We start from the raw sequence: 26,243 nt of genomic DNA on the forward strand, positions 1-26,243 counted from the left end.
GTGCCATTGAGGTAAGGCTGAGATGGATTCTCCCAATTAAGACTCACTGATACCCTTGGTATCAATCATCAATATCAAGGCCTGCAAAACAAAGAGCTTTGTTGGAGTCTTAGGAATTTCATTTCCAGAGACACAGATTCAGGTTCTCTTCTGGGGAAGAGAAAGAGTAAAGGGCTTATACAGGCAAAAGCCACAAGGTGGTTCAAGAATTACAATCGAACCAACATAAGAATGGGGATATTTGTCTTTAAGGAATCGTGAGTTACGTTACAGTAAGGGTTCGATAAGTATCTTGAGTTTCTGGAACACTGGCAGATGTTCTGAATGCCTATGTTAAAGATAAGAAGGGTTCAAAGTTTAGATTCTATCCAGGATAAGACGTGCATAAGTCACTTTTCCTCAAAGACATAAGTTCTGTTTTGGTAAAGGAATGACAATGTGGAACACACAGACTATCATGGGAACCACAAGATCAATAAGTTTCAGAATCTCTCGAGTACATCTAGTCCTACTTTTTCTGAAACGTCGGAATTCTGATCACACGATACTGCTGAACAAATGATTTGCTGTCCTGTTAGAATCTGAGAGTCAAAAGTGTGTGAAAGTTCACACATGCTCAGGGATTTTTCTTTAATGGATCAATGTGGTAGGTTTGGTGACTTTCTTTTTACTGCCTGTTAGAGTCAAGGAAATCTTTATCTGTATCAGTCAATTAACATTTTTCAGGGTTTTCCATCTGGGGCAAGTTGGCTTAATTCCTTTACATTTGCCGGTATGCCTGTCTGTGTCTTTTCCTCTTCCAGGAAATTCAGAAATACTGTTTCATCTGCACTCCTAAAGCAAGTCAGTTTATCAGTACTTACCAAGTCCAGCATCTCCAGAAGTAGGCCTCATCTGGAACACTAGAATTTGATTTTCTAAACAGAGTATAGGAAAATTTGCTTCCAGAGCAAGAGTGAGAAAACTGTAAACACAGGAGATTAATAAGTGATGTGGTGGAGAGTAAGGCAAAAGGGGAAAAAACAGAAATGATGTTTCAGAACACTGAGAGGAACACTGAGGAAATGGGGTGGAAAATGTGAGAGTGGGAATAGTACAATGCTTTTGAAATTGATAGAGCATGCTGGTTTACAAAATCAATTTAGTGATGTTTTCAACCAGCATTTTAACAAGATGATATGCAATAGAATAACAAATATACAGAATGCATAGAAAGATAAATATTGTTTTGGAAACATTTAGAATATATGTAACGATATATAAAATATATATAACATGTAACTATATAAATATAAATGCACGCGCGTGTACACACACACACACACTCCAACATATGCCTGGGGTTGTTTTGTTAGCTATTTCTCATAGTAGGTCTCGGTCCAGAGTTTGAAAATTCCTGAAAAACAGTATCCCAAAGAACCCGGCAAAGTAAATTCAAGGTCAAATGAGCAGGCCCCTTTCCTTTCCTTTTGCTGTCCACAGCATTTAACGGAGGGAGAGGAAATAGCGGGTAAGGGAGAGGACACCAGAGGGAGGTCAAGCGAGGAGCAAGGGCGCATCAGGACAGGGAGGGGCCCCGGGACTTTCTGCATAGTCAATTGATGACCTGAGGAGGTTGATTTGTGAGCGCTTTCCTTATACGCTAAACCGAAAGAACTTCTGAGTTCCTTATCCCTAAAAAACCTCCAGAGGCGCAGGATTCGCGCTGCCCCTGAAGGTGACACTACCTAGGGTCAGCCCCAGTGAAGGAGATTATTCTTAAGTGGGACGAGGAACGGGTAAGTGGGCGGGGCATCGGAAGCGCGGGAAGGCCCGGCGGGGTCAGTCCAAAGAGTGACTCACGCCGTGCTCTGCACAGCCCACCAGAGGAGCAAGCAGTTCCGCATTTTGGAACCCATCCGCGAGCCGAAGCCCCGGGGCGTAGGTGGGCCTGTGCCCTTTCTGCGGGCCAGTGATGCTCCCTGCAATGGGCAGCACCAGCTTCCCCCTGAGGCCCTGCTGCAAGCAGGCTCGGCGGCCGGCTCGCCGGGCCCATGTGACCTGCCGCGCGGGACACCGCCTCCGCCGCGCCCAGGCCCCGCCCCATGACGTCACACTCCCTCAGACTGTCTGAACGTTCCTTCTCTTTCCGCTTTCGGTCATTGGCCGGTTTGGCAGACAGCGCCCCCCCACTTCGCTCCGCCCCCGAAGTCGTGGGGAACGCGGGTGCGGGCGGGGCCTGGGCCGGAGGGGCGGGGCGAGAAGGCTCCGCGCCGGTAAAGGGGCCGCTCGAAGCGCGGTCCGAGCCATCTACTGCCGCCAGCCTGCAGGCCCTCCAGGCTAGCCGCACGCCCCTTCCCCGCCCGTCGCCGTCACCAGGGAAACGGGTCCAGACCGCCTGCCGACCCAAAGCTGGTTTCATGGCATCCTCGAAGAAAGCAGTTTTGGGGCCCTTGGTGGGAGCAGTGGACCAGGGCACCAGCTCGACGCGCTTTCTGGTGAGCCCGGGGTGGGTGCCACTTGAGAAGGTGCTGAACCGGGGCGAGAGCCTTGGAACGCCAGGGCTGGGTGTCGCGTCCCCATCCCGTTCTTCCCACGGCCCGGGGCCCCGGCTACGGGGCAAGAGGAGGAGGCCAAGAGCTCCGTAGTGGGACTTGCCACGCTGGAGCCGCCCCGCCCGGGCCTGGGGCAACGCGGCCTCTCGCGACCCCCGCGGCTGAGCTGAGTAGCCCCCTGGCCTCGGTGGTGGAGCGCGGCCGCCTACTGATGGGGGGATTCCTCCCCCGAAGGGAGCTAGGACTCATCGAGCATCCGTGCAGAGCGGCCCGCCTGCCGCCGGGGACAGGTGGCCACACTGACCGCTGCTGCAGTCTTCCCCAGAAGCATTTGGCCTGCCCGGCTCAGGACGTCCTTGGATGGGGGGAAGCTGTGTCACGGCTGTGGGAGCCTAACACAGAGTCTGTGGAGCAAACAAATATAGTATTTGCGTGATGATGCCTTGTCATCGTCTCCCACAGACATTGCAGAAGGTAGAATGCTCAGGGGCTGGCGAGTGGCATAACACGTTAGGGAAAAGTCACACTACACTGCTTTTAGCGGAATCTTGATTTCGTTTCGAAGCTTCGTAAATTTCAGTTCCGATACTTTGCCTGTTACAAAGATGACTGTCCTCTCGGCACTTCACAACATAAAGTGACAGGGAAATTGTTTCTCTTTTTATTTGCCATGTGTGACAGCAGAGTTTTGCCATAATGGAGTGCTATTTAAATGACTCTCTGCTGATTGATTTGTTTGGGGCCATTAGGAAACTTGCTCTTAAAGTAATCTGGTACTGCTAGTACTGAGTTAAGTAAGATCATTTAAAAGTAATTGAAGTAAACTGTTGGTTAAGAGCTCATTCTTTCAATGGACATTTGGCTAACCTGGCAAGTTGATATAAATATTTAATGATTGCTTAGCTCCCTCTTCACTTCTTTCTCTCAATTCATGTTTTCATGTCTTCTTTAGTATGTATATGTATGTATACATTGTATATACCTTTTATATATTTTTTTCAGAACTCTATTTAGTTGACCACTTGACTAAAACCTGCATCTGTACCTTCATTTTGATACTCATCTCTCTTGTCTAAAGTCAGAAGCTTTCAGTCCAGTTTTAGCTTGGTTCTTATTTAGTGACTTACACTGGTTTGAGCTGCCAAGACCTAATTCTCCTGTTTCTTACATTGTTTATCTTTTGATCAGACAGGGCAGGTTTTACTTTGTCTTATTTTCATATAAACATTTATAAAGTAACCCTGAATCATAAGAAAGTTCACCTAACTAGATTTGATTAATAAAGTATGCAGTCATCACTACCATCTTCCCAAACTAAGAAAGACTATTAAGACATGTGTGTTGACTAACTGTGGGTTGAGTTTTGAAGCCACATTCAAGATTTGCCCACACAAATGCCTGCAGGGGACAGACAGGTAGAGGGAGGAGGAAGGCTGGAGATCCGACTCAGGCTAAAGGGACAGCCTCTAGCTGCCAGGCAGGAACACTCGCCTCATGTTGCACAAGCTTCAGATTCTTTAAGAAAAATTGGTAGTCAAGCGTTTTCAGTGAAATCTTCCTGTCCTTAAACGTTGGCAACTAGCTGCTAACAGACTGTAGGGGCCAAACCAAACATGGCAGTTGTTCCCAAGTTTATACAGCCTTTGCCCTCTCTGAAAGTGGGTAAAATATTTCCTAACTCTGTAGGCTGCCTTTTGAGTTGCCAGCCTGACCGTGCTGGTCTTCCTTTTGACTTGTCAGTGTTGCTGTACATGGGGCTTCCCTGGAGGCTCAGATGGTAAAGAATCTGCCTACAATGTGGGAGACCCAGGTTCAATCCCTGGGTCGGGGAGATCCCCTGGAGAAGGGAATGTATTCTTGCCTGGAGAATCCCATGGACGGAGGAGGCTGGTAAGTGCTACAGTCCATGGGGTTGCAGAGTCGGACACAACTTAGCGACTAACACTGTTGCCGTGCATGTAGCCCAGCAGTCTTCTTTATCTACTGCAGGTTGTTCCTGGCCCCTCAGATTCTGTTGCCCGAGGGTTGTCTTTCCGAGTTGGTGGGGAAGGAATGAATCAACTTTATATTATCACAGTCGGTTGTTCAGCGATTGACATGAATAGCAGGAGCCTTTAAGAAGTCGGCTGCTGTTTACTGTGGCTTGATATCAATGAGTAAGCTAAGGTGCACATTCAAAAGGCTCCCATCCTGCTTACAGAGTGATGTTTAAAAGTTGATCAGTAAAGTTTCCTGCTCCTTGAGAAACAACTCTTCAAGAAAGCTTCAGAGGTAGACAGAAGACTACCTGTGTAAAGAGATTCTGGGTGAAGTAGAGAAAAATCTGGCAATGGTTTAGAAAGGGATTTTTTTTTTCTCCCTTGGTTATAAGGAAAGAAGTTGCTAAACCACTGTCTGCAAAATTCAGATAATAGATTTGCTGAACAAGTGCTACAGTCACAAAGTGATCCCCAGGGGTTGTACCAGTCATATTGTTCCACGTCGTAATTATGACTCAGAAATAATTGCTTATCTTCTTCTCAGGAAAGAATACAACAAATAAGAACTGTCATAAGGAAGCTTATAAAGTGAAAAGTATTAAAATAGTTTCCTGGCCATTATTCATTGTATTTGCATGTCTCATTCAGTGTTCACAGGACCAATCACCTCACTGAGCTTCCCTGTCCCTTTTTCTATGCCAGTTACATTTTTTTCTCCCATAAGGGACACAAGATGTGTTTATTCACGTTCTCTCATCCAAGGGAAATGCCTCCCCCCCATTTTCCCATATCTGCTCCTTGAAATTCTGTTCTACCTCCAAATAGTGGCTCAGTTACCATCTCTTGGTGGAAGTCTTTGCTCAAACCCTTACTCAGAATTTCTCCCCCTTCCTAGAGCATTCTTTTTATGTCTCTGTTAATAGCTCTTATCAGCTTTACTTTGTGTTGTTATATATCTGCTGACTTAAAGCAGGAACCTCCTTTTGGAGACTTGTTCATCTTTGTATTCCTTAAAATATCTTGGTCAACATGACAAATGAACACCTGTCTTCTCTTCAGGGAGTGCTTTACACATATTTCTTGAAAAGATTTTTATAGGTCAACTGAATTTGAATTCGGATTCTCCTTTTTATCTTGTCAAAAAATCTTAAAGCTCTCTGGCTCGGGTATGTCTGATTACTTAATTGCTTCTCTTTTAGTAGTAGAGCTGCAAATTTAGAATGTGTTCATTTCTTCCTCTAGTAGTCAAAGACTTAACCTGGGGACCCTAGGCATATGTTTTGCACCAAAAGAAAATTTCCAACTTGTCTGATAGGAAAGTGAGCTGGGCTTGGCAAGGGTTTACCCAGATTGCAGAGTAGGAACTTCTTGGAAAGAGAATTAGTGTAACAGGTTTAGAGGAGGGGCCATTTCTTTATAAGACAAAAGCTTCAGCTGAAACAGTCAACTTCCTTCTTTAATTTGGTAGCTTTGTTGTTTCCCCATTAGATTGACTGTTAAAAAAAGACTGCACCTAGAAGGGTAAAATGGGGTAGGAGGTGGGAGGGTAGCTCAAGAGGCAGGGGATGTGTGTATATTGATGGCTGATTGGTGTTGATCTATGGCAGAAACCAACACAACATTGTAAAGCAATCATCCTCCAATTAAAAATACATTAAAAAAACAAAGGCTTGGATTGTGTTGTACCTGTGATGTGTCAGGTACTTATTGAGGACTTTCCCAGCGTTATCTCATTTAATCCTCATAACAGCTGTGATGTAGGTAGTATTATTGAGCTCCTTTACACAGGTGATTAGAACATGTTGGGGAATGTGCCCAAGGTTGCAGAGTGACTGATGGAACTGGGATTCAAATCCAGGTTTCTCCCAGTCAGAAGCCTATCGTCCTAAATCCTCCTGCCTTCAGTAGGTTCCCCAGTTTTCTGAGTACAGTTGTTTCTCCGTATCCAGGGGATTGGTTCCAGGTCCCCCATGGATACTAAAATCGTAGGATGCTCATATCCCTTATATAATGAAGTAGCATATCACTTGCATATAATCTAGGCACATCCTCCCTTATGCTTTAAATCCTCTCTAGATGCTTACATCTAACACAATGTAAATACTGTGTAAAGAGTTGTAAATACAATGTAGATGCCATGCACATAGGTGACAGGCACAGGGTAACTTCATGTTTTGCTTTTTGGAACTTTCTGGAATTTTTTTTAGAAAACACTTTGGATCTGCAGTTGCTCAAATCTATAGAAACGGAACTGTGGATGTGGAAGACTGACTGTGGAGGGAAGATAGGCGGCTGGGCACTTACCAGTTCTGATTATGGTCACAGATGAATCTTCACCAAGTAAAACAGACTTACACACTGGTTTCACTGTTTTTTTAAAAAAGGTTGCCTTTGAATAAGTACTGCTGGTTTTGATCATCTTGTGACTCAGATTAAGTGGGGCCTGGGCAGGGCTTAGGTGTAGTCACCGTGGATAATGGTTGCATAACCATTTTGTTCCAATAGCCAGCATCTGTGAAGAATGACTTGAATTGTAGCTCCATGCTTATTTTGGCAGGAAACATTGCCTTGGCCCCGGTTGTCTCATCATACTTAGAGATCTCAAGGTTAAGGGATGGGTTTCCGCTTTCTTTCGTTTATGTATTCAACGCATAAATATTAATCACCCATTAGGGGACAGGAACTAATGAACAGTGAATTTGGTCAAATGAATTTGGCCCACAGCTGGAATGAGACCCCTCTTATAATAAATGTAACTGTGTTTTCCAACCCCCACTCAGTTGGTTTTCTTGCCCATCACATTACAGAAATGGTAAGAACATCTCATCAGAGGGCTGCCACCCTCTCTTGTCCTCTTGTCTCATAAACATAAATGTTTAGAGCCTTCAGTTTGGACTTCCATGAGGAGCAGAGAGCTATCTTTTTTTCCGCTTCTCCAAAGCTTAATACAACGTTTGGCATCTGATAGGTGTTCCTTGGACTTCCCTGGTGGCTCAGTGGTAAAGAATCCGCCTGCCAGTGCAGGAGACACAAGAGACATGGGTTCGATCCATGGGTCAGGAAGATCCCTGGAGGAGGAAATGGCAACCCACTCAAGGCTTCTTGCCTAGAGAATCCCATGTATAGAGGAGCCTGGTGGGCTACACAGAGTCCATAGGTTTGCAAAGTGTTGGACACAACTTAGCAACTAAACAACAGCAGCAACAGAGGTGCTTGTTACTTGAATAGACACCAGCAGAGAGAGGCCTCCAGGGCTTGATGTGTTGTCTAGAACTCTTGGACTGAAAAACTAGAAAGGGAAAACTTGTGGGGTCTTGGGAAAAGTTGGATTTAACAACTATAGTTATATTAGAGGTATGTATAAATATATGCTATTGTATATAACCTCACTTTGGCTTTAGGAAGATGCCATGATGCCATTTGTGGTCAAGTTTGCAGTGTAACATGTTCATAGCTAGTATTTTTATTTTAGATGCTACAGATTTACATAATATCATGGTGTTTTAGAGAGGGAGTTTGCATTCCTGAAAAATGTCTTACTTACCCAGTAGAGTGTGGCATGAGTAGGCTAGTGGGGAAATCACGTGGGGAGGGAAGTGAATGCATGTTTATGATGGGATGCTTGAGTTAGTCACAGGGTGGGTGAGGCAAGCCTGAAAGACAGTTACTTAGTAAGGACTGTATTTCGTGTCTCCACTACTCCCCTTTGGCTGAGACAGAAAAGGTGGGCATTGTTTCAGAAAGTTCTTTTTAAACAGTTCTTATAGAAGTAATTTTCCTTCTTTTCGGTTTTTAAATGTCCCCCTCTTCCAAATCTGGAAATTGATCATAATTTAGGCACAGTGGTGAATATAGACTGATGACTTCTAACTCTCCTGCTTATAATAGAAATAGTAGTAGTAAGTGGCAGCAATAGTAGCAACAGCAGTAGTGGTAACATCTTTTGGGTTTCTACTCTGTGCCAGCACTATGCTGAACTTTTCTTTTCCTACCTGAACTTGTTTCTTCAAGTTTTCATTGCCCTCCGCCACCAAAAACAAACTCTGGAACTGAGACGTGATTTGCGCTTAGAGATGAATACAGAACTGGTGATTGTTTTTTTTAATCTGAACTCTTATCACCTATCTGCTGTGCTGGTGGTAGTAGTAATAATAGGAACAGTAATCAAAATAGTAGCACTGATAGCAGTAGTGGTAACATCTTTTGGATACATGTTATGGGCTCGCCCTGTATGAAATACTTTTCATACATTACTTAGTCCTTTGCAGATGGAAAAATTAGCAATTTAGAAAAGTTAAAGTCAGACAGCTGTCATGGGACTTCCGTGGTGGTCCAGGAGTTAAGGTCTTCCCAGGCGGCACTAGCGGTAAAGAACCTGTCTGCCAATGTAGGAGACGTAAGAGACACAGGTTCTATCCCTAGGTCAGGAAGATCCCCTAGAGGAAGGCATGGCAACCCATTCTAGTATTCTTGCCCAGAGAATCCCCATAAACAGAGGAGCCTGGAGGGGCTACAGTCCATGGGGTCCCAAAGAGTCTGACACAACTGAAGCTACTTAGCACGCCCGCCAGTGGTTAAGACTCCATGCTCCCACTGCAGGGGACACCTGTTCAGTCTCTGTTCTTGGTCAAGGAAGACCCCACATGCTGTGCTGCATGGCCAGAAAAAAGACAAAAAGACATAACCAAAAAACTGATATGGACAGGGCTGAGCTTGACCCCCAGGCCTGTGCTTTTTGCCCCCATATGACATCAAGCATGACGCTCTCAACTGCCTTTCTGGCTCACGTGCAGTTCTAAAACTCTCTCTCTTTTTTAATAGACATATGGTTGACACAGAAGGTTGTATAAGTTTAAGATGAACACTGTGTGGTTTGATATATTTGTATATTGCCATATGATTACCACCGTAGCATTATCTCCGTAGCTCTGCCTTGTCACATAATTCTCACTCATTTTTTTTGGTGGAAACCATTAAGATCGAGTCTCTTAGCAACTTTGAAGTTTCTGGTACATTACCATTGACTCTAATTACTCTACTGTGCATCAGCTCTCCAGGACTTATTTATCCACTAGTTCCAAGTTTCTGCCCTTAATGGATCTCTTTCTCTTAGCTGTGTCCTCAAACATTAGCAACTGACTGCTGGTGTCTTTACTCCAACAGAGGTTGTTTAGAATGAAATTGGCAATCTCTTTACTCCTTTCCATACTGTAATTACTGCTCCTTCCCATACCTTTGTTTTGTAACATTGCCTACTCTTTTTTTTTTTTTGTAACTTTTTATTTTATATTGAGGTACAGCCAATTAACAATGTTGTAATAGTTTCAGGTGAACAGCAAAGGGACTCAGCCACACATATACATGTATCCACTCTCGCCCAAACTACCCTCTCATCCAGGCTGCCACATAGCATTGAGCACAGTGCCCTGTTCTGTAAGTAGGTCCTTGTTGGTTATCCATTTGAATATAGCAAAACACTGCCTGCTCTTAACTTGGAACCTGTAACCTGTCATCCTTGAATATTCCTCCTTTTTTGTCATTCCTCCCTATCCAAGCCCCTTGAGGCATCTAAATACTTATACCTCCTAAACTGAATATCTCAGCAATGCACTTCATTCAGTACCCACGGCTGCCAAGACACCTCTAGGCATCTTACATGGATCACTGCACACACACATCCTCAGCTGCTTTGCCTGCCTCAGCCTACCTTTCCCACTGTTCCCAGTCTTCGTCTGCAAATTACATCTTCTGAGAGCCCTTCTCCAACTCCCCCCAAGTTTGGGTTGGATGTCCTTCCTCCTCTTGATAGCATAGGCAGCCCTATGTTAGAAAACCTCTTCATATTTGCTGTCACTTAATGGATGAAAACATCATAATTAGTCCCAGTATGATTTTGTACTGGAAAAGCTCTAGTATTTAGAAAACCCAGAGCTTAGCCCTGTTTGTCAGTCCTATCCCATCTCTCGGAGCTCACTTGGTAAGTAAGAGACCATTCCATTAGGTCAATGGGTCTCAGCTTGTATTGTCATTTTGCTTCCTGCCTTGGAACTCCATGGTTAAGTGCACTTCTAGAAGAGTTTAAATCTGGAAGCTGAAGTCAGTAAAATATGAAATCTAAGGTAGGGTGTGGTCCAGAGACTGAGTTAAAACGCTCTGTCCTTCCCTCCCTCCCGGCTTCTGAAGGGTCCCAGAGATGTGGGGAGGACGCTGAACACTGGCTCAGATCTCTTCCAGATCCCATAAACTTTTGTGTATTCCTTTAAATAAATTCTCTTAACATGAATTTTTTAAAAGAGAGTTTCTGTTCTGTGTCATTTTGCGTCTGCAGTTTGGACTGATCTTTAAATTGAGTTTCAAACTTGAAAAGGGTGAAAAGATGAGGAGCATCTGTAACTCAGGGGTGTTTCTCCCTTGCCATCTAACAGTTTTTACATGAATGACCATGCTACTCATTTTATAAAGCAAATTGTATAGCCATTGTCATCTTTCAGTGACAGTGGCTTTTGAAATCTACCTGAAAAGAACAGACTAGCATTTTTGCTCCTGGGTAATGTGTTGTCCGGAGAAGGCAGTGGCACCCCACTCCAGTACTCTTGCTGGGAAAATCCCATGGACAGAGGAGCCTGGTAGGCTGCAGTCCATGGGATCGCAAAGAGTTGGACACAACTGAGCGACTTCACTTTCACTTTTCACTTTCATGCATTGGAGAAGGAAATGGCAACCCACTCCAGTGTTCTTGCCTGGAGAATCCCAGGGACAGGGGAGCCTGGTGGGCTGCCGTCTATGGGGTCGCACGGAGTCGGACACCACTGAAGCGATTTAGCAGCAGCAATGTGTTGTCATTGGAGTTACCTACTTCCCTGGTGGCTCAGATGGTAAAGTGTCTGTCTACAATGCAGGAGAACTGGGTTCGATCCCTGGGTCGGGAAGATTCCCTGGAGAAGGAAATGACAACCCACTCCAGTACTCTTGCCTACAAAATCCCATGGATGGAGGAGCCTGGTGCAGGCTACTGTCCACAGGGTCACAAAGAGTCGGACACAACTGAGCGACTTCACTTTCACCCACCAGCCATAGAGTCTTATGGAAACATCCTTAGCTCACTTTGGATACTTGTTCACCTGCAGACAAATGGATAATCAGGAGGCTTCATTACAGTTCCTCACATGAACTAGGTATATGAGAAAAGCACTACTCCACAACTTTACTGTCCAATATGGCAGCCACTGGTCTCAGGTGGCTATCGATCACTTTGAATGTGGTTAGTCTGAATTGAGTTGGACCAGAAGTATAAAGTCTATACCAGATTTCAAAGACTTAGTACTAAAAAAGTAGACAAGCTAATCAATTTTGTATTGATCACCTGTTGAAATGATTTTAGATATATTGGTTTAAAAATGTTAATAAGATTAATTTTACCAGCTTTTTTTTTTAACTGTTTTTTTGTGAGAAAATTTTAAATTACAAAATTATGTTATGAATTATATGTGGCTTGCATTTGTGACTTGCATTATATTTTTGTTGGATGATGATCCATGAAGCAAGTTGCAGATTCTAAAATAGTAAATCTAAAACGTGCCCCATATACCGGGGAGTGATGCACAAGGTCAGATCCTAAACACCTAAAGGTGATGTCCATTTTCCCCTCAGAGTCAGAGCTCTAAAGAAGTAGAGAGGTCCAGACTTCATCCTCTTACATCTACATGCTCTGTGATCAGACATCACGCTCTAATATGCCACATAGGATTTTCCAAATTACTTCCCTTTTCTGTACCTATTTCAACAACCTTTAAACCCATTTGTGTGTGTGTGCATAAGGGTCCTGACATTAGCCTACTTAAAACTAGGGGGTGATGGAAGAGGAAGCCTACTCCATTCATAGCTCCCTAGGTCCACTGTCAAAGTCTTTTATGAATCCATCCACCAAAAAGGCACACCTTATTTTTAAAAATTTTTTAATTGGAGGATAATTGTTCTGCAATATTGTGTTGATTTCTGCTGTACAACAACTCGAATCAGCCATAATTACATGTGTATCCCCTCCCTCTTAAGCCTCCCTCCCCCTTCCCATCCTACCTCTCTTGTTTCTTGTTCCAGGGTCCTTTGGGGACTTGTAGACTTTGGGACAGAGAAGGCAATGGCACCCCACTCCAGTACTCTTGCCTAGAAAATCCCATGGATGAAGGAGCCTGGTAGGCTGCAGTCCATGGGGTCACTACGAGTCGGACGCAACTGAGTGACTTCACTTTCACTTTTCACTTTCACGGATTGGAGAAGGAAATGGCAACCCATTCCAGTGTTCTTGCCTGGAGAATCCCAGGGACGGGGGAGCCTGGCGGGCTGCTGTCTGTGGGGTCACACAGAGTCGGACACAACTGAAGTGACGCAGCAGCAGCAGCAGCAGCAACAGCAGACTTTGAGAACAGGAGTAATATGAGGAAACATACAACTATGGCTTCCTATTAAGAGTTTATGCCATATAACCATTTCCCATTTTATTTAATAATGTATCTCCTAATAAGTACCTGATAGACCACAGTGTTTTAGATATTCAACAAATATTTATTAATTACTGACCTTAGGCCAGGCACTATTCCAGGCCCTAGAGAAACTTTAGAAAATAAAATGGGGAAAATGGAATGGACATCCTAGAAACTTACACTAATGCTAAAGTTGTAAATTACTGGTATATTATACCGGTTCCTGCCAAATGCCTTTTATTTATGATGTGTCAGGTTAACCTTTGACTTGTGAGATATTTTATCTCCTCAGAGGACTTGAGAATTTGCCTTCTTGCTTTCATTATGTTTATCACTTCCTCCCCAAAAGATGATGTGTGTGGTGAGTAGGGAGGCGAACAGCAACAAGACTTACCATGTGTTTCCCCTTACTACTTTGTCTTTCTGAGTCTGTCTTCAGCGAGGAATTTTCTCCCACAGGAAACGTAGGCCTGGAAACATTTTCTTAATTGGAGGTGACTTTACTGCTGCAATTAAAGTGATTGGGGAAGTTAATTTTAATTAAAATATGAACTCTTAACTCTGAAAGACTAAGTCATGTGATACTTAAATATAGATATACCCAGGTGAAAAATAATACTTGGAAAAGAAGTTGTTAGGTTTTCAGGAAGCGTTATTTTAATGGTGTTAAAATTGCAGAGGCTAGTACTACACTTATTTTTTGGTAGCTTTCCTCCACGAGTTTTAATGTTTTATAATCAAGAGTCACCAATTCATGTCACAGAGAGCACTCAGCTTGATGCCACGGTCGGTCCTCTTCTCTCCTTCCTGATAATGACTCTCCTTGGCTCTCGTAAGAGTAAGATGCATTGTTACACTTTCCTTCAAAAGAATTTACACAGGCTGCTTTCCTGCCTGGGCGTCTATGATTCCTGTTTCTACATGCAAGATGGATGCAGAATGGAACCTGACACTATCACTATCAGCACTGATCCAGCTCTTTTATTTTTGGTTTTCCTAATCTCTAAAAGAAATCCATACTATTCACTGGTTGATGTATTAAATTTCCTACATCTGGAACCATTTTTTTAAAGAATGAAGAATTGCCTCTTCAGCTTTAACAGATTTTCATTTATTTAAAAAGAAGTTATTTCTGAAGCTACCTTGTAACTTGCATGATTCTATCTGAAGAGAGCATTGTCAGGCATTTCCTCTGAAATGCTTTTTCTATCAGTGAATAAGAACTTCAGTTGCCGAATAACTTTTGAACATCTTTGCTGTCTACCTGCATTTTTTACTCTACTCTTGCAATATATTTTTCAGGTTTTCAATTCAAAAACAGCCGAACTACTTAGTCATCATCAAGTGGAAATAAAACAAGAGTTTCCAAGAGAAGGGTATGTTTCCTAATTTAATATGTAAAGATACCTCATATTTATTAGTCCATCTCAACCCACCTGCCCTATGTCTCTGTAAAGTAAGCTTGACCAAACACCCTCCTGAGAAGACAAGGAATAGGTATTAGTCAAGAAAAGAAGCAGTAACTTGGGACTTCCCAGATGCTCCAATGGTTAAGAATCTGCCTTGTAGTGCAGGGAACTTGGTTTCTATCCCTGGTCAGGGAACTAAGATCTAACTTGCCAAGGAGCAACTGAGCCCATGTGCCATAACTCAGACTTGGCTTAGCAAAAAGAATAAATAAATAAGTAAATATATATATTGAAAAAGAAGCACTAACTTGGTAGGTCAGCAAAAATGTGACTGATGGCTTAGAAATTCAGGGACAGAAAAGGAGTAGTAAAGTAATAAAGCAAAGGTATATTAGATGTCAGAAATTCCACATTGACTTTGAAGTCATTTAGTTTTATGTCTTCATTATTGTCAAGCTGCTTCTCTCCTGATTTGCACATGAAGGTCTTTTCCTTAAATAAAGAAACGAGTTTTGTTTTTTTTTAATTCATATATCTTAACATCTGCTACTAAATCATCCTTTTGGGAAATAATGTTCATATGTAGTAATTGTATTAATAATATATATGCTCTATATAGTACATATACATGTACTGTACAGTGTTCAAAAATTGATATTTATGATACAACCACTTTGAAAAACTATGTGGCAGTTTCTTATCAAGTAAATCATATATCTGCTGCATTCCACTCTTAGGAATTCATCCAAGAGAAGTGAAAGCATATGCCTATAGAAAGGCTTATCTACATGAATGCTTATAGTAGCTTTGTTCATAATAAAATTGGAAACCCCTCAAATGTTTGCCATCAGTAAACAATGAATATACTATTCAGCAGTAAACAATAACAATGGAATACTGTTAGGCAGGTTTAAAACAGTGGCCTGATACATGCAACAACATGGTTGAATCTCTGATATCATGGAAAATGAAAAAAAGCTGGGCAAAGGAGACTACATCCTATATGACTATCTAAAATTTAAAAAGATGCTGAACTGATTAGGATGATAGGAGTCCCGAAAGTGGTTACCTGTGAGTGTGTGATTGACTTGAACGCATGAAAGAACTTTTCTGGTACAATGGAAATATTCTATATCTGGATGTGGGTTAGATTGGTATATGCATTTGTTGAAACTCAACAAATGTGTGTGCTTTAGATCTGTTCATTATATTGTAAAGTTTACTTCAATTTAAGAAAGAGGAAAACAAAGCAGTGCCTTACCAGATTTTCCATTAAAAATGTTCTCCTCTGTTTCAGGAAATTCCTTTGTTTAATAATAAAAGTTATTGACATGTTACTAGCATTGGAATGACTGTCCATATACCTGATCCCATTGCAGTTTAAGAGAGAGGATAGTTAGTCTTGGAGGGATAGAAATTAGAAATATGTGGAAGGAGATTGGGTTTTTGGAAAGAGAAAATTTAGAGACAGAATTCATCGCTTGGGAAAGCTGGGCAGGCCTGGGGGAAAGCTGGGCAGACCTGGAGGAAGGCTGAGAAGAAAGGCATTTGGCATTCCCTTGCTACTTCCAGATTGTAGCGTAGGATTCTTTTAACTTGTGTCATTTCTACTTTTCCATAGATAAGGTATGCCATTTGTTTTTCCCAGATATTCACCATTCTCATTTATTATGAGCCATTGATCCTTCTGTGGTTCTTGTACCTTACGTACAATTGCCCTGGGATTTGGTCTGAAAACTTGGACCAGTCACTTGTCTACATGACATAGTTCTTGGAAGGAATTAAAAATTTTTTCCCCTACTTTCTAACATAACATTTTAGGAAAAATGATGACAAAAGTGATTAATATACTTATTTGACTTCAGAATTTGTTGTGCTTCATAAATAAATAAACAAACAAATATATAAGCAAGGAAATCAGTCAGTGTGTCCAAAGAATAATATCTGTATTTAGTCTGTTTAAAAATGACTAATGACTAGTGAAATGTGAATACTATCAGATTTCATCAGACCTACAAGACATAAAGAATAGGGGAACTTATTTCTTACTGGATTTGAAAAAATGATTTTAAAACCGGTAGAATATCTGCTGTTTGTGGCCTAGTATTACCTCCTTTGAAATGGTTAATTACTGTATGAAGAATAATAAAAATGTAAGGGAAATTGGCCCTTCTTTAAGTCCTTTCTTTAGAACATTGGATATGCTTTGCTTATCTGATTTTCTTCAGTTTATGCAGCCACACCCTCATAAGTGAACATCTCTAGAGTAATAAATTATATCTGTCTTGCTTGTTTGTGGACTAACCAAAATACTTTCTTTTGTTTGAAGATGGGTGGAGCAGGACCCTAAGGAAATTCTGCAGTCTGTCTATGAGTGTATAGAGAAAACGTGTGAGAAACTCGGGCAGCTCAATATTGATATTTCCAACATAAAAGGTATTTTTAATGTTTTACTCTCTCTGTGATTATCTCAATTAAATTCATTCATTCATTCAGCACATACTCAAGTGCCTGTGCAATGGCAAGCATTTCTTCAAGAACTGAGGATACAACAATAAACAGAAAGATTAGGCCCCTTTTCTCTTTGCTTTTGGTGCATTTGAGACCACCAAGAAGAGCAGAGAAATATTAGCTAATTTCAGATATGGATAAGTTCCATGCAGAAAATAAAACCCAGTGATATGGTAGAGTATACGGAGAAAGGCTTCCTTTAGATTAGAAGGCCAGAGAAGGCCTCTCTGAGGAGGTGACACTTCTTCTGATGTCTCAGAGGCCAGCCATACAAATATCTGGGGGAAGAGTGTTTGAGGAAAAGAAAGTAGCATCTGCAAAGGCCCTGAGTGGGTATAAGCTTGGCCAATTCCTGGATCAGAAAGAAGGCCAGCATGTCAAAAACAATGTAAAAGAAGTGTTGTTTCTTACAACCTGAGAAAGGCTTTCAGTAGGAATTGAAATCTGGAAAGTGGATAGGGTCTTGTTGGTCAGTTAGGAGTTTGGATGTTGTTCTTAGTGTCACAAGGAGCCATGAGAAGGCTTTAAGTGAGCTGATAGAGGATAACAGGGTCTGACTTGCAGTTTAGAAACAACTCCCTGACTGCTGCGTGGAGAGTGGATAGGAAAGGTATAAGTGTGGACTCAAGACCAGTGTGGAGACCACTCTGGAAGTCCTGAGAGAGAAAGGACGATGACTTGATCAACAGTGGTTGTAGTGAAAGTGAGGAGAAAGGGCCAGACCTTGCTGATGAATTGGATGTCAGGGGAGCAGAGAGAGTACTGGGGTGAGGGGGAGAGATGGGTCACAGTTGAGACTTGATTTTTTTTTTCCTGGAGCTCTTGGATGGTTATAGAGATGCTCTTTACTGAGGAGAGAAAGAATAGGAACAGCTTGGAGTGGACAGAGATGATTTGAAATCAAAACACTTCATGTATGAAGTTGCCCTAAAATAATTGAGAGTGTGAGATTATTATAGATGCCTCTGTGCATTCCTAGTAGTTTTAATAGAATGTCTGCCTATGTTTGACTTTGCTCCATTCATACAGGGAGGAAAAAATAACCCAGACATCTAAAATTGATGGGCTGCTAGTGTAAAGGGTGAAAGCATAATGTGGTTATTGCCATCTCCTTAGAGTTTAAATGTTTCTAGCTCATCATTCAAGGGCTATTCTGTTTCTTCCTTGGCTAATTTGTCTCTAGGTAGAGGGAATAATTAGTTGTTGTTGGTGGTGGTTCCTTAATTCATGTCATCTTGGTTCTTAAATTGACTCGTACTCCCAAGTTGAAACATTGATTTTTTCCCCCCAAAGTTTCCCTTATTTCCCTAAATAAAAGTCATTTCAAAAAAAGGCTAAGCACAATCAAAACTAGTCATTCAGCAAACTCAGAATGCCTACAACGTGCTAAGTGCCCTTGGGACACAGTGGAGCACAAATAGGGTTGTACAGCTGTCAAATGGGAGAAACATGTCAATCCCATTACAAATTCATAGGATACTGTTAACAGTGATATTTCTGTTACTGCAGATTTTTACAAGAAATACCCACAGGCAGTTTGATATAGGTTAACAGTTTTTTTAATACCCTACCCTCATTTTATTCCTACATCTAAGGGAAGAGCTTCACACTTCTTTTAGAGTTGCATTCACCAAGTTTTAGATGAGTTGCATGTGAAACTGATTGTTGGTCAGTTTTCTTGAATTGTCCTCGCAGCTTTCACAGTCTAAACAGTGTAAACATATGAGGCATTCAGCAGCACACCCTGTTGTCAAAATACCCATTACCAGTGACGTTAATCATCTAGGTGGCTGAACGCCATGTTCAGGATGTAGACTCCAGAGCCACTGGCCATGATTTTGACCTCATTCTACCTCCCGTACAGGTGAGGCAGGCTGCAGTGTGTTAGCCTTCTGGACCTACTCAGGTGGTTCTTTTTTCTCTTGTTTTTGTGGTGTTCCTGAAGATGACACATAACTGCAGTCCAAGTGAATTGTCTTCCACTTGCACTGTCTGCAAGAGCACTGAACACATAGCTCCCTGCTCTCTGCTCCTTCGTGTCTGGCCAGTGTGAAACTTATACCCTAACCAAAGTGACCCAGCACTTCCTTCTCAACAACTCTCAGCCTATGGCCGAGGAAGAGAACATTCCACAAGCCCATCCATATCAGGCCGATTGCGCTAAAAAAATTTTGTTCCCAGATAATTTCTTGAATGGGCACTGTCAAGGGCCAAGCTTTGGCTAGAGCTCTAGATCACAGAAGCTTCGTGATGTAAAGGATTTTCCATCACCCGAACCTAGTTGCGGATGAGGGGGCAGGAAGCCATCACAGGTTGTGGAGCTCTTTAGTGGTGGATAACATGCATGCTCAGCCGCCCTGTCTCCTGGTCCAGTCCTCTCTTTCCTGAGCCACACAGATGTTAACCTCAAAATGGCTTGAGTTTTGAGTTCTAGTGTGGCAAATAAATGATTTTTTTTTTCCCTACTAAAGAGTGACTCATTGATCACTTACCTGGCAATCACTGAGTTCATCATAGCTGGTTGTATTTCTTTTACAAACTCCAGTTTCATTGGTTTTAGTCGTCCTCATCAGCCGAAGTGTGTTGATTTCAGGTCCCTACAAACAAGGTCTCTAAAATCAGAGTTCACCTTCCAGTTTAACAGCTCACAGGAGCCCAAGACAAGCGAATAGGCTGCTGCTTTCCTTCTTGGCTTAGAGAGCTGGGCAGCTCTGTTTGCCTGTCACTGGACTGAAGGAAATACAAAGTATGCAGACTGACTAGCCATTAGAAAGACTGAAATAATGCCATTTGCAGCAACATGGGTGGACATAGAGATTGTCATAGTGAAGGAAGTAAGACAGAGAAAGAGAAATATTGTATGACATCCCTTATATATGGAGTCTAAAAAGAAATGGTGCAAGTAGAGTTCCTTGCAAAACAGAAAGAGACTCACAGACTTAGAAAACGAACTCATGGTTGCCAAGGGGAAGGATAGGTGGAAGGGATAGTTAGGGAGTGTGGGATGGACATATACACACTGGTGTATTTAAAAGAGATAACCAACAAGGATGTACTTATAGCACAGGGAACTCTGCTCAATGTTCTGTGACAGCCTGGAGGGGAGGGGAGTTTGGGGGAGAATGCATACAGGTATATCTATGGCTGAGTCCCTTTGCTGTTCACCTGAAACTTAGCTCAACATTGTTAACTGGCTATATCCCAATAAAAAATGTAAATAAAAAGTATACAGAGTGACAAAACCAGATAATCTCTCTCATTCATCCTCTGTCAGGAGGTACAAACAGAACACAAAATACACTGTTACAAAGTTGAGAGCATCAAATCCTAAATGATTAGATAGTAGTTCTTGCAAAACAAGGAAATCGCCTCTCAGAAAAGGTATTCTTGGTCCCAAAGCACTTCTCAGCAGTTGCCAGCTATCATTTGAAATTGTTACAACTTGCCATAAGCACACATCTTCCAGATGGTACTTTCTTAAAAAGCTTTATACTGCTTCCTACATGGAACTTCCAGTAGTCCCGGAGCCTTCCTCTAGGGATTGTATTATTTTCTGTGTGTGCACTCAGTTGTATCTGACTCTATGCGACCCCATGGACATAGCCCACTAGGCTCCTCTGTCCATGGGATTCTCCAGTCAAGAATACTGGAGTGGGCTGCCATTTTCTCCTCCAGGGGATAGTCCTGACCCAGTGTCTCCTGCATTGGCAGGCATACTCTTTACCTTGGAGCCACTTTCTTTTACTATGTGTGTTTTTCATTTTTTGTTTCCAGAAATGTGTTCCAATTATAAATTATAGCTTATTTTTAAATAAGGATGCATGTCATCTATAATTCTACGAAGACAACAATTATAATATTCTGGACTATTTCCAACGGCTTTTTCCTCATTATATTTTCTTAACTGCAGTTATAACTTTTCACAGGCAATCTTAAGCAAAATTTAACCCGATTTTAAATGTAGCATTTAACTAGTTAATTTTATAGCTACACTCAGTGTTGAGGAAAACAAAATCCTAAAAAAGTATCTGCCAGATACAAGAGTAATACATTGGGTGTTTTATTTGTTTGTTTGTTTTTGTTTTTTTATACATGGGGTTTTATATATGCCAATGATTATAATATCTATAGCTAAAAGACTTGTATGTCATATGCTCTTATTGTAGCTTGACTAGGGTGGCAAATTATGAAACCTAAACATGTTATTCTGAAAAAGAGGGAATTAAAATTGGAAACTATTAAGATAAGTACCTGTGCAGTCAATAAAAGTTTCTTTCAGGAGCATAGAAAACCTAGAGCATTTTAGGGTAAAAATGGCAAGTAATCAGCTTGTGAAAGAAGTTCAGAAGTTCAGAGACCTGTATCAGAGAAACCAGTGCCAGATGTGTTTGTGTGGAAGAGAGTCCTGAGAAAGCTGGTTCTCTGGACTTTGTCTGCAATAAAAGCACTTTTGCTTGGCACGAAGGAACCAAACTGAGAGAGAGGGGAAAGAAGTGGTCAGAGTGGAACTTGTGACTGATGACTCAGATGGCAATAGTTCTAGATGTTCTAAATACCAGGTGAAAGAAAGTGAAAAGTGAAGTTGCTCAGTCGTGTCCGACTTTTTGCGACCCAATGAACTGTAGCCTACCACGATCCTCCATCCATGGGATTTGCCAGGCAAGAGTGCTGGAGTGGGTTGCCATTTCCTTCTCCAGGGGATCTTCCCAACCCAGGGATCAAACCTGGGTCTCCCACAATGTAGGCAGATGCTTTACCATCTGAACCACCAGGGAATGAACCAAAAAAGAAGGGTAGCCTGAAGGGCGTAGAATAGAAACTCCAGGATTGCAACTCAGGAAACAGACAACTAGTTAACCGTTAATTAATGCAGTGGGGAAGAATAGGAGAGTTTAGTAGAGCATGAATTCCTGATGGTCCTCATTGTGAAGTTCACCTTAACAACCGTTGCCAAGGTCCCGCTGAGGTCTCTAGCCTCTGCTGTGCCCACAGTGCTGCTAGGGAATTCCTCTACCTTTGAGTGTCCTACTTCGTTCAGTCCCATTCCTTGCGACTGACACTCCACTGTCTGCATAGCAATGATGACACTGAACGGCAGCCATAAGTAACATGTATGGAGTAGATATTGTGTGCCAGGCACTGTTTTTTATTTATTTATTTATTTTTAATTGGAGGGTAATTGCTTTACAATATTGTGCTGGTTTCTGCCATATATCAACATGAACTGGCCATGGATATACGTGTGTCCTCTCAGGCACTGTTTCAATAGGCATCAATTCAAGTTTCCCTTTTTGGAACCTGGTAAGGCTTGCCTGGTGACTCAGACAGTGAAGAATCCGCCTGCAATGCAGGAGACCCAGGTTCGATCCCTGGGTCAGGAAAATCCCCTGGAGAAGAGAATGGCAACCCACTCCAAGTATTCTTGCCTGGGAAGTTTCATGGACAGAAGAGCCTGGAGGGCTACAGTCCATGGGGTTGCAAGAGTCAGACAGACTGAGTGACTAACACTTGCACTTTCAAGGTGGGAGTTACTGGTGATGTCCATTTTACAGAAGATAAAACTGAGACCCAGGGTTACACTGCTAGAAAGCAGAGGAAGTCTGGCTTTGGAGCCTGAGCTCTATTGAATAGTGCCCAATTGCACAATCCCCGTTTTAGCAGATCGCCTTGTATGCTACTTCATAGAGAAAGTCGCGGTTCTGGCATCTAAATTCCTCAACTTCCTGTCCCTGTTCTTAATGTCTGTATCTCTTGCCCCCTTCCCTCCATCACAAGGGCAGCGAATAAGCTTCTGACCTAGTGAAGCTCCTCCCTGGGTATTAATCTCATCCCCTCTGTTACTGTAAGAATCAGGATGGTGTCCCATTCATTTCCAGACCCCTTCCTCCCCTACCCCCATATTCTTCTTTCTCTTCCTGTATCCCTGCAAACATTTTTATCTTCCTTTTGTTAAAAAAAAAATGACCCCCAAATCTATTCCTTTCACCCTGTGCCTCTAAGTTTCCTGGTAATGGAATCTCATTCATCTTTGTACGTCTAGGCAAGGTGTCACAATGAGTAACTCTGCGTTGGATGAAGGTGATTTAAAACAAGGGAGCTGCTGGTCCCCTTCAGATCTCTGCTGGTCAGAACGTTGCTAGTATGTTTATTCTGGGGTACAGTGTGAGTAATTTGGACAGATAGTTGCATATTCCTAGGGGAGATGGTGAAGGGACTTTACACCATGCCGTATGGAGGTCAGGGCAGTGGATTGAAATTGGATTGTTCAGCCTCGGCAAGGGAAGAGAAGCCTGGAGGGACAGAAGAACTGCTTCAAGTGTGAAAGGCTGACCTGTGGAAGGAGTCACCTTATTCTTGTATCTCCAAAGAGTGTGGCAAAGATCGACAGGCAGAAACGACGAGGAAAAGGATTTTTTTCAAATAGAAAAGCTGTGTGGCATAGATTGGTTTGCCTCGTGAAAGGTAGTATCTTTTCACTAGAAGGTGTCTGAATGGTCTCGTAACAGGCAATTCCAGAGATTTGAGCATAAGATGGGTTGATTATATTGCCTTTAAGGTTAAATTCTGAAAGAGCCCTTTAGCCCAGCATATGCAACTCTATACATGTGGGGAGTATTAAGAAAAATACACCAATGTTCCGATGCTACCCCAGGTAGTTAAATGAAAATGTTTGCTCCAGGCCCTGGGCACTAGAATTCTATAAAAGCTCTGCAGTTGATTCTAATGTACAGCCAAGTCTGAAAACCTCCAATTTAGCTGAATCAAGCTAAACTGAATAAAATGGTATGGAATGGTATTTTACTTAGAGTAACTTACTGTAACTATAGCCCTTGAGTTGTATATAGGTTAGTATGAGGTAATTGCCATCACATATTGTACTTATGCCTGATTCAAACTCTATGTCTCGTAAACTATTATTAAAATACATGAAAAAATTGAATTTCTAACTAAACATAATATGAGTTTACCCAGCATGAAGGATTCTATTGGTGGCTGTTTTTTTAAAATGCAGATGTGTGTGTGCACACAGAGGGAAATTTCTTGTAGCAGTTAGTAAATAAATGAATGAGGTTATTGTTGGTCGCCTCAGCATAATAAATAGGGTGTTGTAAACTGGGGAAGTTATTGCATTCCCTTTTTATAAGCCAACCTGGGAGTCTTTCTTTTCACTATTGATCTGGATCTCTGTCATGGTGTGCTGATAGTAAAGAGGGAAGGAGTCTGTAAGAAAGAAAAAGAAGCTTGACTTGGAGGTTTGTTTTTCCTGGGGCCATTTGAAGAAAATCAACTCAATACCACTACTAATGTTTCAAATGTCTTTTTTTCCCCCACATTGTTATGTTTACTTGTGCCTATATATAAAAAAAGAGAACTATCCTCAGATTTTTTGCTTGTTTTTTTTTTAAATTCTTTTCTGTTTAATTTTCTCTTGCAAGCTATTGGTGTCAGTAACCAGAGGGAAACCACTGTAGTCTGGGACAAGTTAACTGGAGAACCTCTCTACAATGCTGTAGGTAAGCTGTTGTGCGTGGATGTCAAATGCAAGGCCTTTTTCTACTTGCAGATGTGGTCATGCTAAAACATCTGGCTCAAAAAGCATGTAGTCATGTTTCCTATAATCTCAAAGAGTCTTCTAAGAAATGGGTTGTTATATATTTACCAATTTCAGATAGTTATTCCCATGTTGAATTAACTCTTTCTTTTGCTCTCCCCTTCCTGATAATTTGTATTAGATAAATGAATCAGTATGGCTAGAACTTTTCGTGATCCCTGCTGTTTCTGACACCTAAAAGAGATTTTACCTCCTCCTCCCCTCAAAACTCAAGATTACACATGTTCCCAGTCCCATGTCCACCTCTCTGTAAAGTACTTGTGTACTTGTTCTTCCCATATAGGCACCTGAATCGACTCTACTGAGCTTATGAAAACAATCTCATCATTTTAGCTCCTTCTGCTATAAATGTGGTTATGTCCACAGGGTGGAAAGGCTGAATCTCAAACATACCACCATTAGATATCATGCTTTATTCAGTGGAAATAACCATGTATATTTTAGTCTCACTCTTAGCAGCATATGACAATTGAGCACTGAATGACACTCTCACTTACTAAAAGGAAGATTTTGTTCTAAATATATAGTCACTAAAAGGCATCATTCTGTCACAAATAGAAAAGCACCATTCTTTGGTCAATAAAGTAACAGGTTGTGGGTTGGGGAGTGGAGACAGAGGTTGTCAGAGATGGAATGATTTATGGAGTGAGCAATTTTTACTTTGAAGTTAACTTTAGTATAGATTGGAAAAAGTGACGTTCAAGCAGAAAATGTGCTTTAAAAGTGTTTTGTAAGAGTAGCTTGAATCCTTTGGAAAGAATCTTTATAAAAAATTAAGGTATTTAAGAAATTAAGGTGTTACAAGAAAATATTTAGTATGTCTTCTGTACTTGTGATAAAAAACTAAAGATGCAAAGAAAAGGTGAAAGAATTGTAGCCAAAGGTCCAATTAGACAAAGTACCTCTTTTGAATCTTTATTTTCTTCTCATTCTCATGAGCAGCTCATTTTGAATATAAGGAGGATATTGCAATTTTAGTGACTAGGAGAGTATTCTTTCACAGACAAATGTTAGCCAACTTTTTATACCTTTTAGGGTACCCTATAGGGTTTTACTTTTTGTTTTCCCCCTCATGAAAGGAAGGGCCTACTCACAGAAACCAGAAAGTTCTTGTTAAACTCTAAACTTTGAATTGTAGAAATGCAGCTTTGGACTTCGAGTTGTCATATTAAAATAATGCAACTAGGTTAGTTGAAGTTATACTTATAGTGAAGGATTTCAGTAAATGTTTTACCAGGAAGACTTTTTGTGATGTGCTTATTTATTCGTTCCTTTTTCTTCTACAATTTCTAATTTTCTATTTAAAAAATAGCAGGCGTTCAAAACAAGAATGACTGAAAACCAAAAGAAACAACTGACATTGCAAACAGACCCATAGGAAATCCTAATATTAGAGTTATCAGACTTTAACCATGACCTGCATGTTCAAGAAATTCATGGGGAAGATTGATAATCTTAGCAAACAATTAGAAATTTAAGGATAGAAATTTTATAATGGTATTAAACTTCATTGATGAGTTTTGCATCATATTAGACACAGCTGAGGCACAGACACACAAAGGTTTAGAAAATGTAGAAAAGTATCTAAGAGAAATATAGAGTAAGATAAGAAGGTTCAACATATTTTTAATTGGGGACCCAGAAGAAAAGGAAAGTGAGAGAGAGAGAAAAGTTTTTCAAAACTGTTGAAAAATATGCCACCAATTCAAGAAGCACTA

General features: G+C 41.5%; 1 protein-coding gene across 10 annotated transcripts in view; it reads left to right on the forward strand.

The window, feature by feature from the left end:
- The first annotated feature begins 2,284 nt into the window (after positions 1-2,284).
- Positions 2,285-26,243, forward strand: part of GK (glycerol kinase) — a 77,530-nt gene continuing 53,571 nt past the window's right edge. For all 10 annotated transcript variants that reach the window (XM_060407859.1, XM_012106441.5, XM_012106443.5 and 7 more), the window contains exons 1-4: positions 2,285-2,477; positions 14,296-14,369; positions 16,732-16,838; positions 24,350-24,427. In XM_060407859.1, coding sequence (XP_060263842.1) covers positions 2,400-2,477; positions 14,296-14,369; positions 16,732-16,838; positions 24,350-24,427 — 337 coding nt within the window. In that variant the 5' untranslated portion in view covers positions 2,285-2,399. The remainder of the gene's footprint in view (positions 2,478-14,295; positions 14,370-16,731; positions 16,839-24,349; positions 24,428-26,243) is intronic.

The sequence above is a fragment of the Ovis aries genome, chromosome X (genome assembly GCF_016772045.2).
Source record: "Ovis aries strain OAR_USU_Benz2616 breed Rambouillet chromosome X, ARS-UI_Ramb_v3.0, whole genome shotgun sequence".
Classification (NCBI taxonomy): Eukaryota; Metazoa; Chordata; class Mammalia; order Artiodactyla; family Bovidae; genus Ovis; species Ovis aries.